Source organism: Beta vulgaris, chromosome 4, assembly GCF_026745355.1.
Source record: "Beta vulgaris subsp. vulgaris cultivar EL10 chromosome 4, EL10.2, whole genome shotgun sequence".
Classification (NCBI taxonomy): Eukaryota; Viridiplantae; Streptophyta; class Magnoliopsida; order Caryophyllales; family Amaranthaceae; genus Beta; species Beta vulgaris.
Genome location: NC_079205.1, coordinates 65,414,251 through 65,430,327, shown reverse-complemented (window position 1 = coordinate 65,430,327; position 16,077 = coordinate 65,414,251). Strand labels below are relative to the sequence as shown.

Below are 16,077 nucleotides of genomic sequence, written 5' to 3'. Positions count from 1 at the left end.
CATTAGACTAAGTTGTATTTAGTGTTCTTATCATAAAGTGTTATATTAATAAATGAATGTTTTTCTTACCCGGGCATAGCCCGGGCCTAATAACTAGTTAATAATACAAATCACAGAGATCAGAAATCAGAAGGGAAATACTTCGAAACACAACTCATAGTTTCAACTTTCAAGATTGGAATTCAGAAGCATAGGAGAGGATAATAAGTTCCCAAAATTTGGGTCTGTTGTTGGACCAATTGCAGCCCAATTCATTACCTTTGACTGTGGATTAGGCCCAACTCCCAAGTATGAGTTTGTAGGAAATTTCGACTATCCATATTTCCAAAAGTACATATGTGCGAGATGTGGGTTACCTTCATTAGTCATACACCCAAAGATAAAGTTGGGCTAATGTAGGCTCCCCAAGAGTCCAAGATGTTAAAAATCTGATTTATATTCCAACATGTTAAAAATGTGTAGGTTGTGGACCAACAAGAGGTCGGATCTTCTGATTAAGCATATCAATCAGCAAAATAACCAAGTAACAAATAACATGACCAAGGAATACATTAAACATATAATTAAGAACGAGTTAAGTATTTATTTTTTTGTCACCTTTCACTAAGTATGAGTAAATAAGAGAATTTTGGGAAAATTATCGTAAATTGTTACTAAGTTAAAGTTGAGCCTTAATCTATAACAATTTCAAGCATTTCTTTTCTCCTTTTCTGGTTACTTTTATAGTCATTGATAAGAGGTTTTTAGTGTGTCGTTAAGGCACTAAGAACCGCTTTCCAAACAATATTTATAGTCCTAACAAGCAATCACTAAGAGAATAGTAAGGGCAAGTCAAGGGTCGATCCACAGGGAAAATGGGATTGATTAGAGTCTATCTAGTCTAGACTACCTAATTGAAAGGTATTTGGGGTTTGAAAGATGTTTGGTAACAATTAAGATATCTAACAGCTAGAACAAGCAAATATCACGAGTTTAAATATCAAATAAAAGACACTAGAGTTAAGGTTACTAGTATGAATAAGAACGGATGATGATTGTTAATGCGATTGCGAAGCAACAAAGACGATTATGCAAGGTTTAGTTTCCCTCTAAATTACTTGAGTCCTCTCTCGAATGGTCCTCAAGAGTAATCACTTAATCAATCAACTAAATCCTCTCTCGAATGGTCTTTAGTTAATTGATTAAGGATTCGATAAGTTTGGAAAACCCCTAATGAAGGATCCCCTTAATTTCCATCCAATATCTTGGTATAGAAATTAAGTTGATTCTTGGGGATGATAAAAGAGTTCAAAATCCGGTTTAAGAACGTTTGAAATCAAAATACCAAAGTATAGATGTGATCAATACCTATCCTAAGGTCTCAAAACACCAAGATCAATGCATAATTTCTCTAAATAATCACAATCACATCAACATCATATTTAAAACCCTAATTCATACTTTCACCCTAACCCTAGATTATGAAACTACTCACTAATCATGGAGTTAAAGCAATTAAACAATGAATCTATGACTAATCTAAGATTAAACATGATTAAGAATGATTAAACTAATAGAAATCGCAATTATTAAACTCAGAAAATGAAGATCTTAAATAATATAGAACATAAACAACACCAAGAGATGAAATAAAAACTAAAACTTTGAATTGAATTGAATAAAAAGTACCTTGAATGTAAATCGAATCACAAAACTACGATCTCTAATCTCAATTACCAATGAAAACTCCAGTGTTTTCTCTCTAATACAAAACCCTAAAAAGTTGTGTGAAAGATAGAATAAAGCGTAAGTCCTTGATATAAAACAAAAACTCGTTTAATGAAGCCACGAGCTCCATTTTCTGGAAACGACTGGTGCGGGCGCACCAAAAACAGGTGCGGGCGCACCTAACCCTTCTGCCTCAAACTGGACAGTTCAACTTAAAACGAGCATAACTTTTTCGTTTTATATCCAAATCAAGCTTATGACCAGTCGTTGGAAAGATATCGAAACGAGCTTTCACCTCCAACTAGAATTACCTTCATCCGATTTATGGTTTGAAAGTTATGTCCATTTGAAGTTCTCCGTTCAAGATTTCATTGTGCAATGTGCTCCTTTGTGCGAGCGGACATGGGGAATGGTGCAAGCGCACCATTTATCAATATGTGCTTTGTTTACATTGCTATATTTTCCAACTTTAGAAATCGTAGCCATCTTAGTAGTTCCACCTATATCAAGAACATGGCAAAACAAGGTGAAAGCAAATGTAGTAGAAATTCGGTCAAAAATGACTAAAAGTCTAGCAAAATGTCACTATGATCAAGTATGATCAAGTGAATGAAATAGAAGGGGAAAGGGAGAATGAAGAGGGAAGAAAGGGGAGAAAGAGGATCAAAATGAGCTAAAAGGAGTCCATAAAGTACGTTTGAAACATACTTATCAGTCATGAACTCATGAGTGTGTGTCTTGTTTGAGAGGTGCTAAAAGTTCCATATGGTCTTACATAAATTTGAGAAAAGTCAGATTTGTATTAGAATGAAGTTTTTTGTTACAACATGAAGTTAAATCTTGATAATAGTGTAATGTTTTGTAAAGTTCGAGGACAAAATTTAGAGATTTTCTATTGATTCCTTAAGTCGAAAATTAAAATTTGGTTTTACACACATCTAGTACTTGATATGAAACAATAACAAGTTAGAAGTGCAAACTTTATTTTTCGCCAAACTTGTACCCATGATTTTATGGATATAAACGACTAACTTAAGTTTTGAGTCAAACAACTGTCTTGCTACATTTGCAAGCCATAACAATCTAGCCAAATTCACACCATGATCAAATTTTGGGTATAGAAAATCATTTGTAGTTTCAATGGAACAAAAGACAATCACAACAATGTCAATGGCTAGCAATTCCAAATGTAAAAACACACAACACTCAGTTCAATATTATCAAAAGCAATTGCTAGATTATAGTTAAGAGAAGTACATCCATTAAAGTGAAAGTCACCCAAAATCACACTTAAACAAGCGAGTCGAGTGATAATTCAGTGGTAGAACTTTTCACTCCTAATGAGATTAAGAATCCAATTTTCACTTTTAATCTTCCAATCTTGTAGGTAGCATGTAATTTAAAGTATATTCACTTCACCTTATTGCACATTATATGCGTTATATAATAATATAATATGATGCTCCCTTTTGAACTGACTTCTTATTATATGTAATAGAGATATAAACCCACCCAATTTATGTGACATAGACCCCACTAACTCTCTCCCACTCACATACTATAGATTTGCTATAGAGTTAAAAGTAAATCGACTACAAAATTACCACTAAATATATTTTCTTTAATCTATTTTTCACCTTTTTGAAGAAAGTTAAGTACAAATAAACTCAAATAAGAGTTGATGAGTGTGGATCTGTTCTCTTAAGCATAAAACAGCTGAACTTTTGAACTAAAATGAAATGAATAGTGATATGTGAGAGTAAAAGTATTAAACTAAATTCAACTAAAGTGAAAATAAATTGGAAAGAATAGACCCATAATCAAATCAAATACAGAACTAATAAGTTCAAATAAGCTACGATTAAGATTACCAAGAACACCCAAATTCAATTCACACCTAACATTTGTTTTCATAACAAATCGAAACCTATTAATCTGGTAAAAATCACATCTTTAATAGTAACATTTTCCCCCAACCTCATGGAATTGGGCCTTTTTACTCACCAAAATAAACAATTTTAAAAATCATTTAAACGGACAAAGATCCACCCAAAACATCAAAAGTGGGCCCAAATGCTGACGTGTACGGCAAAGATACAACTCAAAAGTCCAGTGGACTATATTGCATTTCAACTACACAAAAACAATTTGGATAAAAGAAGAAGAAGTATTTTATAAGGTTACAAAATTTTAAAACACAACATAATGGCAAAACAGTCTTTTCACTTCCTCCACCCCTAAAAAAAAACCCGATATAAATCAAAAAACACACAATCAAAAAGTCTCCCCAACCTCCCCCCGCCCCCCTAAACCGAAAAATAATAGCCGCGAAGGTGTTACCAAAACCAAAAATCGAATTCTCATACAAACAATATTTTCATTATTCAAAAAAAAAAAAAAAAAAAAACATCGATAAACCCTAATTAAATAAAAAAAAAAAAGTACTTGCCAGAAAAATGGTGATTAACTGATTATTATGGAGATTTAGATTTGCAGACATATATTATGGAGGTTGAAGAAACGACGTCGTCGAATAACGGAGAGTTGAAAGAGGAGAGAGAATATGAAGATGAAGAAGATGAAGAAGAAGTATGGGGGACATTAGAGGAGTTGTTATTAGTATGTGCAGTTAACCGCCATGGAAGTAAAAGTTGGGACTCCATAGCTAAAGAGCTTCAGAAACGTATGAAACACTCTTCTTATAACGAAGAGAAAAACAAGGAAAGTTTATGTTTACTTTCGTCGGAAAACTGTGAGAAAAAGTACGTTCACTTAAAGCGTCGTTTTCGTTACGAAGATGAGGAGGAAAAAAACGACGACGTTTTGCGTATGGTAGATGAGTTAAAGAAGCTTCGTGTACAAGAACTCAAGCGTCAAGTTCATCGCCACGATGTTTCGATCGTGTAATTGAATTTTTATTTATTTATTTATTTGTAATTTGTAATTTGATTATTCCGATCTATTAATTTTTATTTTCTTGGATTGAGATCTGATTTTTTTTTGAATAGGTCGTTGCAATTGAAGGTGAAGAAGTTAGAGGAGGAGAGAGAAAGTAGTAAAGTGAAAGAAGAGGAAGAAGAAGAAGACGACGTAGATCTGAGAATAAAAACGGAGGAAAATGCGACGAAAATCGGCGAAAAACGAGAAAAAACGTCGAGATCTTCGCCGGAGAAAGTTATCACCGGTGACTCGGCGGAGAATCGTTCGTGTAACGAGTCGAACTCAACGAATCACCAAAAAACCGACAACATTAAAGCTAATACTACAACAAAGGAGAGAGAATCAGCGAAATTAAAGCTTGAACCGGACGAACCGGTCAAGAATAAACCGGTTAACGACGCGAAGGTGAGTCGACTCACCGAGTTAGGTGAGTCGATATCCGAGTCGAGAAGGCAGCAAAGTAGTGACGTACAAAGTTCAGCTAGCTTGTCGAAAAAGAAACGACGTCGTTTTAGAGGCGGCGGTGATAGCGGTGACGAGTTAGAGGCTGAGGAAGTTTCTCCTGCTAATAAAAGGATTAATGTGAAATCTCAGCCGTTGATTAGGTTTTTGGAGAATCTCCGGTCACATAAACATGGCTCTGTTTTCCAGCGCCGGTTACCTAGCCAGGTAAAGTTATAGTACTTCTTCGTACAGTTTATTATTATGTTGTTAAACTTTACAATATAATAGTTTGATCAAATAACATAAAGTAATAAGTATCGTTAAAGATTGTTCAGTTTAATGGTATCGCTTCTTATCTCATATATTTTGATGTAAGGGCGAGGTTAGAGTGCTTATTAGACATTTAAAATGAAATACTTTTACTAAAGAAAATAAAATAAAATAACTTAACATAATAAGTACGACGAACTATATGAATATACTTAAATGATTTATTAAAATATTTACTATTACTAATTCAAAAATGGTGGACATGTCAATATGGAATAATAAGGTAGCTAAATTACAATTACTAATACATACAAACACTAGTTCGGTATGGGCATTTTTGTCAATTCGTAAGTAGGTGTGAAATTAGAGAAATGTCAGATAAAGTTATAGTACTTCTTTGTATAGTTTATTATTATGTTGTTAAACCTTACAATATGATAGTTTCATCAAATAACATAATAAGTATCATTAAAGACCTTTGAGTTTAATGGTATCGCTTCTTATTAACGTACTTATTAGGCATCTAAATGAGTGTTTTGTGTGAGAGTAGTCTAGAGAAAATACTGTTACCAAATAAAATAAAAATAACATAATAAATTCGACGAATCATATGGATATACTTAAATGATTAGTTAAAATATGTTACTATTTTTAACTCAAAAATGGGTTGCATAAAAAAAAACTAATTCAAGAATGGTGGTCATGTTAATATGGAATAATAAGGTTAGCTCAATTACAGTTTTTTTTTTTTTTTTTTTGACGGGAAGCTCAATTACAGTTACTAATACATACCAACACTAATTCGGTAAGGGCATTTTTGTCAATTCGGAAGTAGGTGTGAAATTAGAGAAATGCGAGACTTTTTTCTTTTTTTTTTTTATCATTTGTAATAGTTTTGCATGAGTGTTGAAAGAGCTAGCCTTGTTAGAATATTATCACTATCCTGAGTACAAAATAAGTTGCAACAAATAATTGATTTTTTCAATAAAACTAGGTGTAGGTTTTTTTTTTACAGTGAAATCTGAGTGTAGTAAATTGTTACTTTATTTATCCTCGTGGAATTTAACCACCAACATCATTTAACTGCATGTATCGTATCTAAGGACATTATGGTCATTTTCGGAAAACGATCATAATATTTAAAGTTTAAACAAGGCTACTTAAAGTGGTGTTGTTATTCTAGTATCTAACTTTTTTATGTCTGAAATTATTTAATAAATTAATGACTAATTTTATGGGACATGTGGGGTTAAGTTTATGTTTGGATAAATAAACATCAAGGTAAGTTAAGTTTAAGGTTTAGAACTTCTGATGTTTAGAGCATGTAAGTTTAAGAAAGTAAAGTTTTGAGGTAACATAGTAAAATGCGTTCATATGGGTGAAATTCAGGTGCAAAAATTAGAGAACCCACCCTAGGAAATGGGACTTGGTAGATATTTGGAATATCATTATTCAACAAGTAATTACGCTCTTTTTGGTGTTGTCTGTTTTATAAAAATGTATAATAATTCCGCTTTTTTCTTACTTTGGCAAATAATATACACCGTTCGGATTTTAAATATCGTCACTTTTATTCATTTATTTTTAACGATATTCACATATTGAACTTTGACCATACTTTTCTTAATATTATATAGTAAGAAATGTTATTATTGTTAAACACTAGTATATTAAGCCTGTGAGCTATAATCCAATCTTTAAAATCTCTCTCCTTCGATGTAAACTTATTTGACTATTGTCGATTTTCCTTGTAAGTTCTCTTCGACATAAATTCTATAATGTTAACATGGAGTATAATTTTTTCTCTCCATCAAATATAATCTTCTTTGCCTTTCTACTACTTTCTACTTTACCGTCTCTCTCAAATATCTTTCTTTTACTTCTACGTCTATTAAGACTCATAAATCTTTTTGCTTTCACCCCTATGAGCCATCGATTTTAAAATATATGGCTCAGATACAACACAACTATACCCTCTATAGTTTCACTAAAACTTTAGAGAATCTGAACTCGTCTGCTAACTACTGTTCTCTCCATCAAATGGCGAATGAATCTTTTTCGGTCTCATTCCTTTTAGATTAACAATCTCATCAAAATATTTAGATTTTAGCATATGGATTCCCACACACCTTTATAGTTTATATCACGCCAAAATAACGCCATTGTTGCTACAATGATAAGGGATTAAAATATCAAAGAACGAGTGGAATTTAAACTCCATGACAAATGTATTTTTGGCCTTTGGGGTAGGCTTTGTGAATTATGATAAAGTGAGAAAAAATGAAAAATAATTAGTGCCATGTCAGCATCAAGTAGAGAGACATGCAAAAGAGCATAGGTGTCAATTAAAATAATATAAGAATAATATGAGGACAATTTGGTCAAAGAGCTTACGAATTGGGCTGGCTTTTTTTTTTTCAAATGAAAGTAAGAGGATTGGTCCATGGTCCCATTTTCTTTAAAAGATTTTTTTGACTCGTAACATAAACTTGCATAAAATGTTGATTTAAATGTTCTGAACATTTTTTGTTCAAAACAATTTTTAATGGTAGAATAAGGAGGGAAGAATTAAATGAGTTGATAGTGAAAGAAATGAGCATGTGTGAAAAAAAGAACTTACATGGAATATCTTTCATAAAAAAAAAATAGCCCATCAATTTGCTCAAATTCTTTATATAACCAAAAAATGGCATTATCCAATAATTTTTAATAATAATAATAATCTATTTATGTCTATTAGATTACCCTAATCTTGCTAATTAATGAGGCCGTCTTTAGCCATAAAATTTGGATAAAAGAGAAAGGGATAATATAGGGTCTAATCGTTATTGTTATCTAGATATAATAATAGTATATTAATATAATTTTATGGGTTTTTTCTACGTTATACTCTTGTGTTTCTTCAATTTCTACGTTTTACCCTAGCTTTTTAAAAATTCCACACGGTACCCTCAACCTTACCTTTTTTTAATGCACGATGCCCAAACTGCTGATTATATGTCATTAATTTCATAATTTTTTTAAAATTATTGGAACTAATTTGACTTATACATAGTTTAACCCTTAGAAGGTTATTCACTAATTAGATTCGTTTCACCGGATTATAAAAAGTAGACGAAATTAATGATGTATAATCAGCGGTAGGGGTATTGTCTGTTGAAAAAGATAAGTTTAAGGGTATTGCGTGGAATTTTGAAAAGTTTGGGGTACAACGTATAAATTGAAAAAAATATAAGGGTATAACGTAGAAAAACCCTAATTTTATTATATTAAAGTACATTATTGTCTCTCTTTCAATTGCAAAAATATTCTATTAACCCTTATCACATTCACTTTTTAATAAATTAAAATTTAATAACTACACTATAACTTATAATGTTTATCCTAATAAGATTAGATCTTTTGGACGGACATTAAAACAAGTTACTTTTATTTTTCAGTTCAAATTTCAAATAAACCTATATTAACATGCAAAATTATCACTTTGAAAAATCTTAAAATCGAACACTAAAAATTCATAGTGATGAGTGGTGACAAATGAGCCATTAGTAAGTTCTTTGTGTTTCTTGCCTTGTCCGCATTCACTAAAATAAATCTATATTGCCATGAAATTATACAACAATAGATTTATAATATGCCAACCTTATCATATAATAACAAAAAAAAACACCTCAAAAGAGCGTGTTGGCAATTAGAGTTTTGGAGTAAAAAGAGAGTGTCGAACAATTAACTAGTCAAAAATTCTAAAAGGAGTGTTTGGTAAAAGAGAGTTTTAGAAAGAGTATTGAAATAATAACTCTCAAGACGACGTTAGAAGATTAGGTAAAATTATATTCAATGATCTTTTTGCTTCGAATAATAATACTACACATATGTATTAAAATGTTTATAAATGTCATTTCAGACAAAGAAATGTCAATAAGTTTTTAGCAATCAATTAATTATTACAAAACACATTTATAAAAAAAAAGTTGTGAAATTAACAGTCAAATTTGTTCAACAAAAAGTTAAAATTCTAATGACAAACACTAAACTCTAACCATCAAACTCTAAACTCTATGATCAAAAATTATTAAAAGAGACGGTTTAAGTTTAATATAAAAGTAGACCTAGTCACTAAATGAATTAAACTAGTCACTAAATGAAATTAACCTACTGACTATTGGGTTAATTTTCTTTTTAATATAATCTTAATTTAAAAGTAGGCGATCTTTTACAAAACAAACTCATTTTTCCAAACAGGACCTTAACAACAAACTCTAAACATTAATATCTAAATTATAAACTCTATTTGTCGAACAAAGCTACAAAAAAAATATTTCCTCCGTTTCTTTTTACTCGCTACACTTCTCATTTCACGGACTCCTAGGCAATTTTTGGAGAAGAGAGAGGTAGAGAGTAAAAAGAAAAGGGACCCATGTGGGAGGAGAGAGATAGAGAGATTTTATTGCCCAAAAAAAAAGTGTAGCAAGTAATGTGAAACTTACCATAATGGAAAGTGTAGCGAGTAAAAAGAAACAGAGGAAGTATAAAATTACACCTACCCAAAGAAACTTTAAAAAGCGGAGAAAATATTCTTTAATGAAGGGGAAGATGAATGGGGGAGCCGTTAGATTGTGCAAGTGGGCCCTTCCAATGTGCTTCCTTTGAAACGCTAGTTCGTACTATTGTTGATATTGTGGAGCCAATGATTGTACGTGCGTGTTTCGGCTGATCTGAACTTCTAACCAAACTATGCGTAGAATTTACCCTTGGTTGAATCCTCGTCACTTTTGAGCTTGGCCCGCCGATTACGATCTGTAAGCTCGCAACCTGGCTGAATAATGAGAATCAAAAGAATTAAACATGAAGAAATGATAAATTTCTGATAGTAAATTAACTCTAATTATCAAGAATTCTTGGGTCTAATGTAGAGGTGATCATTTACGAGCTTGGATGAGTTGTGGGACGGGCCTTACTGTAACTTTTTGTCCAATAGAGTTAATATGATTAGTTCAAGTTCTTTTATGCGGGCTTAACTACTTGTCCACGACCTTCCTAATAAATGGACGTGATTGTCTGTGGGTCTAACGGGACTATTAATACCTTTATCTTTTTCAAATAAGTCTAGCTAATTTCCTTTAATATATATATTAAAACAGAATTTTGTTTAAAATAGAAAAAAGGTTGATAATCGCAATGTAAGATAAAGAGAAAGTTAAAAAATTTCGTTAAAAAAAAATTTTAGAGGACGACAAATTAAGTTGTAAAGGTAAGAATAAAGATAATTATGTGCTCCCAAAGCTATATTAGTGCAAAATGACTATATATTTCAAAAGATAAATCAACACGAACGGGAACGCAACCTCTAGAATAAACCATATGGATTCCTAGACCACATTCTATGACGCGTCCCCTGGAACGTGGCACGTACCACGTTCCCGCTATCAATGTCCAGAACAAATTAAAAATGATATACATATCAAATATATCAACCAAAAAATTAAATAACAAAATATCTTGACCTTTTGTTTGTTAATAAGAAGAGAAGATATTAAGTTCAGTTGAAAAGTTCGCAACATTTACTGCATTGTATACTCTTTAATACAGTCAAACCAACTCTTTATTTCTATTTTTTTGTTAAAAATTCATTCACAAAAAAGTAATATTAAAAATCACTCGCAATCTTTGTTAGTTTTTTACATTAGCGAATTAATATATTAACATTCATCAAACTATTAATCTTTCACATGTTAAGTGTAATCATAACTACAATATGAATGAATTATATAATACTTCCTCCGTTTTCTAAAGATCTTACCTTTTTCCGTTTGAGTGTTTTTTCAAAAAATCTTTTCTCTTTTACTTTATTCCTTATTTGTAAATTTTTTCCTCTTTTACTCTCTCATGTTCCTATCATATGGTCCACCATTACATTATTAATTAAATTTTACTCCCTTTCTCTTTCTTACTTTAACCCCTTTTTATTTTTTTATTTATCTTAACCCCTTTCTCTCTCCTACTTTATCCACCCCATAACCCACACAAATAGACCCTCCTTGGTATCTATAGGAACAGTAGCATGGAAGATCTTTAAGAAACGGAGGTAGTAGAATAGTAACAAGTTTTGAAATTAACGCACAAATCATGTATATATAACACTAGTTATAAAAAAAAGTCATCAAATTCTACATTCCACTAACTACAATAATAATAAAAAAAAAACTCACTACTTAGTACCAGTTTAAAATAAAAAGGAAAAATTATTAATCTGATAAAAAATGACTCGACTTGAAATTGATCTGAACCAAAATTGTAATTAAACTAGTATTTAGGCCTCGACGATTCCCCGGGTTTTCTCTTTGCTACAATTTAAAAGTAGTTAAATAAGTATTCTCATAATCATTTTAAAAAGTCATCTTATTCATTATATGTATCTCAAACGTTTTTCGTTCATATGTCATCATTAATTTTGATTAAAAAATCATAATGGTATGGAGTAAGAGGTTTGTTAATTATAGCCCCAAAATTACTTAAAATTGCCCCAAATCCATTTTTTTGGACTATTTTACCCTTTCCTCTTTTCCACACCACCCACCACCACCACCAACACCCTCTACTTCCCCACTGCCACCTATGACCCTCCACCGCCGTCACCTACCTCCCCCAACCACCACCACCCACCTACGATTGTCGCGAAATTTTTTTAGGCTTGGGCGAACGTTCGCGGTGGACGTTCACCCCATGGCCGGAACGTCTGGACGTTCCGGTCATGGGGAGAACGTCCACCCGGACGTAACGCCCAAGCCTAAAAAAATTTCGCGAAATTCAATTGAGGGTCGAGGGAGAGCGGTCCACTGGTGGTCTTGGTCTCAGGTCGTCAGAAGTGGTGGACCAGCGAGGCCGTCGGAAGTCCGAGTACGTCGCCACAGTAGGAGGTGGCCGGCGAGTGAGAAGGAGAGAGAGAACTTAGGGGTTAAGGGCTTGAGAAGGAAAGAGAAATCAGGGGTTAAGGGCTTGTCGTGGCGGGAGGTGGGTGGTGGTGGCAGTCTGTTAGGAGGTGGGTGGTGGTGGCGGCAGCCTGGCAGGAGGTGGGTGGTGATGATTTAAGAAAAAAAGAGAGAAGGTTATAGAGGTAATTTCAACTAATTTTTTGGCAATTTTAAGTAATTGTGAGACGATGTATAGAAGTTGAGATGAAGTAATTGATGGATTTCTTATTTTCATACTTGAGGTTGTGGGTTTGAATCTTCAGATAAACAATTCATTTTTTTATTATATGAGAAAGACATGGATAGTAGGGGTGTTCACAAAAAACCGAAACCGAAATCCCGTACCAAAAACCCGGAAAATCGGTTAAAATGGGCGGTTACCGAACCGGAAAATTTGGGATTGAACGGTTCGGTTACCGAACCGGTAAAAATAACGGTTAAACGGTACGGTTACGGTTATGATTTTTTATAAAACGGTTAACCGAAAAACCGGATAAATTTATTTATTATTATTATTATTTAATTTTTTATAATAATTATATTAATTTTTTTTATTAAAGACATTAATTATAAAGTGTAGACATGTAGTCTGTGACTTCACTTATTGTCACTAGTTTGTTAATTCGACTAGAGTAGTAGAGGACTACTGGACTAGAGTGTAGAGGAGAGTAAGCCCAAAATTCGAAAATGTTGGTTAAGTTAGCCCAAGTCTAAAATAGTGAAGAGATTTGAAGACTCTTAGCATTTAGCAAGTAAGTAGTAAGCATAGCACTCTAGCAGGCTAGCAGCATCCACATTCCACGCCATTTAATATATAAAATCTAATATATAAAATAAGTAAAGTGATTTGATAAAACTTGAGTAACGGTTAATGGTTAACCGGAAAACCGTACCGAAAAATCGGTTAACCGTTTATGCGGTTACCGGTTTGAACGGTTACGGTTCGCAAATATGGCGAACCGATATTTCCGGTTACCGTCCCGAAATTTTATTTCGGTACGGTTAACCACCCATGAACACCCCTAATGGATAGAATATTATTGAATGAGAGATGGTGACACGTGGCACATATATGTTCTTAGGAACGCCTTTTAATATATTTGTATAGAGTATAGATTAGTTTAAATTGACTTGAAATCTTACAATGCAAAATTTGGATAGAGAAAAGTAGAGAGGAAAAAGAAGAAAAGGCCCTTGTGATTAAAGAGAGATAGAGAAAAAGGAAAAACAAAAGTAGAAAGTATTGCAAGTAAAAAAACGACAGAAGTAATTGTTTTCATAAATGCCATTGATGCCTCACTTAAAATAGTGAGTTTCCTATCTTTTAGTCCTTTCCCTTTCTACCAAGTTTATTTTTATGTACTTTAAAGAATTTCCTCTTTGCTTTATTTTAATGACCAACAGACAAGAGTTAATATTAATAAGTCAAACGATACCTACAAGAATAAGATATTAGATCTAAAACATGAATAAAATTTATAAAGTCCAAACTTATAAATTCGCATCAATATATACTTGTGTAAAAAGTAGTAGACTTGCGAATTTAAGATTGTGCGAAACTTTAATTTAATCAATTGTTGATCGTTTCTATTATGTTATTACAGGAAACTGAAAAATACCGAGATGTGATTCGCCAACACATGGATCTGGATACTCTTCAATCCAGACTTGATAAGGGTATATACTGCGATTGTCACCCCAAATTTTACCGTGATCTTTTACTTATTTTCACCAATGCAGTGCTCTTTTACCGCAAGAGCTCTGCAGAACATATTGCTGCAAGGGAACTGCGAAAGTTAGTAATTGATGAAATTACCCAAAAAACCCGAAAGCCAAAAATACAACCACGAAAACCCGACCCTGAACCACAACACCTTGAACCCGTGGTTAAGAAACCCAGATCCTCCACAACCATGGTTGTTTGTCGGAGGCGAAGCTCCAGCTCAATGCAAGCATTGTCGAATTGCATGAAGAAGGGAGATACTAATAATATTATTAGTACTACAAATAGTAAGAGTAATAATCCTAGTAGTAAAGTGGAGAATGGACGTAAGGAGATAAAGCCTGATCATCATATAAAGAAAGTTGATGCTAGTAGTAATAATAATAGTAATAGTAATAGTAATAGCAATAAGAAAGAGAAGGAAAGCGACAAAAGTGGTGGCGACGGTGGTGGTGGTGGTGCTCGGATTGATGGAAACTTGAAAAAGTTGCTTACAAAAGAGAGATCGAATTTGGGAAATGGAAGCTTGCGATTGAGTTATAATAATGGCAAGAAGATCATAAGCAAAGATGGTAATAAAAGAGAGAAGATGAGGAATGTTAGCAAAGAGGAGAGCTCTAATTCTGAGGGTGAGGGAGCTGAACTAGTGGAAAGAAAGAAGGTAAATAACACAGAGCAAAAGCAAGAAAAAGGCACTCCAATAGTTTTAAAAAAACAAGGGGTGGCAAATTTTTTGAAAAGGATGAAGCAAAATTCGCCGTCAAGTCAAGAGAAGGTGAAGAATAATGATCCGGTGGACGAGGACGAGGTTGAGGATCAGGAGAGAGGTGGTAGAAAAGAAAAAATACAAAGTGTTAAAAAGGCGGGTGGAAATTTGAAGAAGAGTATCAAAGAGCATGAGGTGAATGCAACAAGGCGGAGTTCGGGTAGGAGAGGAGATAAGGAAGCAGAAATGTCAAGGAGAGGGATTGGCAGGCCTCCGAAACGAAAGGCGGCGATGATGAGTGGTAGTACGCCGGATTCGACGAAAAGAGGAAGATCCGGTGGTAGGGATAGTGGTGAAAAATTGAAGAAAAAACCTCGAAGGTGATATAAAAATTGGGTTTAGTTTATATTGGTAGTTTGTAGTTTGTAGTTTTGTTGTACATTAAACCTATTATGGTGTTCTTTTGGAGGTTTCTCCTTTGCTGTTTGTTGTATACAAAGAGGGCTCATCAAGGCCTTCATTAGGCTTTAGTTGTTGGAATAGGAAGAAAAAAGAGTTGTTTTTAGGATAGTTTTATGAAAGCAACTTTCAATTTTTATGGTATCATGATTTTATGGTTTACGTTTTAAGGGCACAATTCCTACTTCAATTGGGAAAAGCAAGATAATCACATTTATATTATGTGAATATAAAGTTTTTTTCAACTTATATTTATATATTGGAACTAGTAATTATATATGAAATTTAATAAGTGATGGTCCATTTTATTTTATCTTATAAGAGAACTTTGAAAATTTTGTTGTACAATTACACAAGCTTCAATATAGCTGAATATAACGTCAATTTAACTCATCTTTTATAGCTTGTTTGGTAGAAATAATTTGGAAGGAAAAGAAAGGAAGTGGAAGGAAATTTGTTACCTCCCAATGTTTGTGGGAGGAATTGGAAGAAAAGATTCTTTAATAAAATTTCACTTTCCTTTCCTCCTAAAAGTGGGGGAATTTGGGAGGAAAGAGAAAATTTATACCAAACATAGGAAGTTAAGGTTTTTTTCCTTTCACTTCCATTATTTTCTCTTCCCTTCCTTTATCTTCTCTTCCTTTCCTTTACTAAAAATGAATCAAACACACTGTTAGCATTTCATCTTCCAATTTCGTTTTCTTAGATAGAATTTTACGAGCCTATTCAACAAGTTGTGACCATGAAAAAAGAAAACTCATCTTTATACTTTTGTATTACCTGAGAATATATGTCTTTTAATTTGTTTGAAATTAGAATAATTTTTTCTTTATTTGTGTAATGACCAAAGTACATCC

The 16,077-nt window shown here is 32.9% G+C and overlaps 1 protein-coding gene across 1 annotated transcript; it reads left to right on the top strand.

Annotated features, from left to right (window-relative positions):
* Window positions 1-3,744: 3,744 nt before the first annotated feature.
* On the top strand, window positions 3,745-15,382 carry LOC104889903 (uncharacterized). Its single transcript, XM_010675239.4, has 3 exons — window positions 3,745-4,610; window positions 4,716-5,316; window positions 13,937-15,382. The coding sequence occupies exons 1-3, from the start codon at window positions 4,213-4,215 to the stop codon at window positions 15,143-15,145; spliced, it is 2,208 nt and encodes a 735-aa protein (XP_010673541.2). The 5' UTR covers window positions 3,745-4,212; the 3' UTR covers window positions 15,146-15,382.
* The last annotated feature ends 695 nt before the right edge of the window (window positions 15,383-16,077 follow it).

Excerpts from the sequence above, each read along its gene's own strand:
- LOC104889903 (XM_010675239.4), top strand. The coding sequence starts at position 4,213 with ATGGAGGTTGAAGAAACGACGTCGTCGAATAACGGAGAGTTGAAAGAG. Across the intron at positions 4,611-4,715 it reads CGCCACGATGTTTCGATCGT|GTCGTTGCAATTGAAGGTGA; the intron begins GTAATTGAATTT and ends TTTTTTGAATAG. Across the intron at positions 5,317-13,936 it reads AGCGCCGGTTACCTAGCCAG|GAAACTGAAAAATACCGAGA; the intron begins GTAAAGTTATAG and ends ATGTTATTACAG.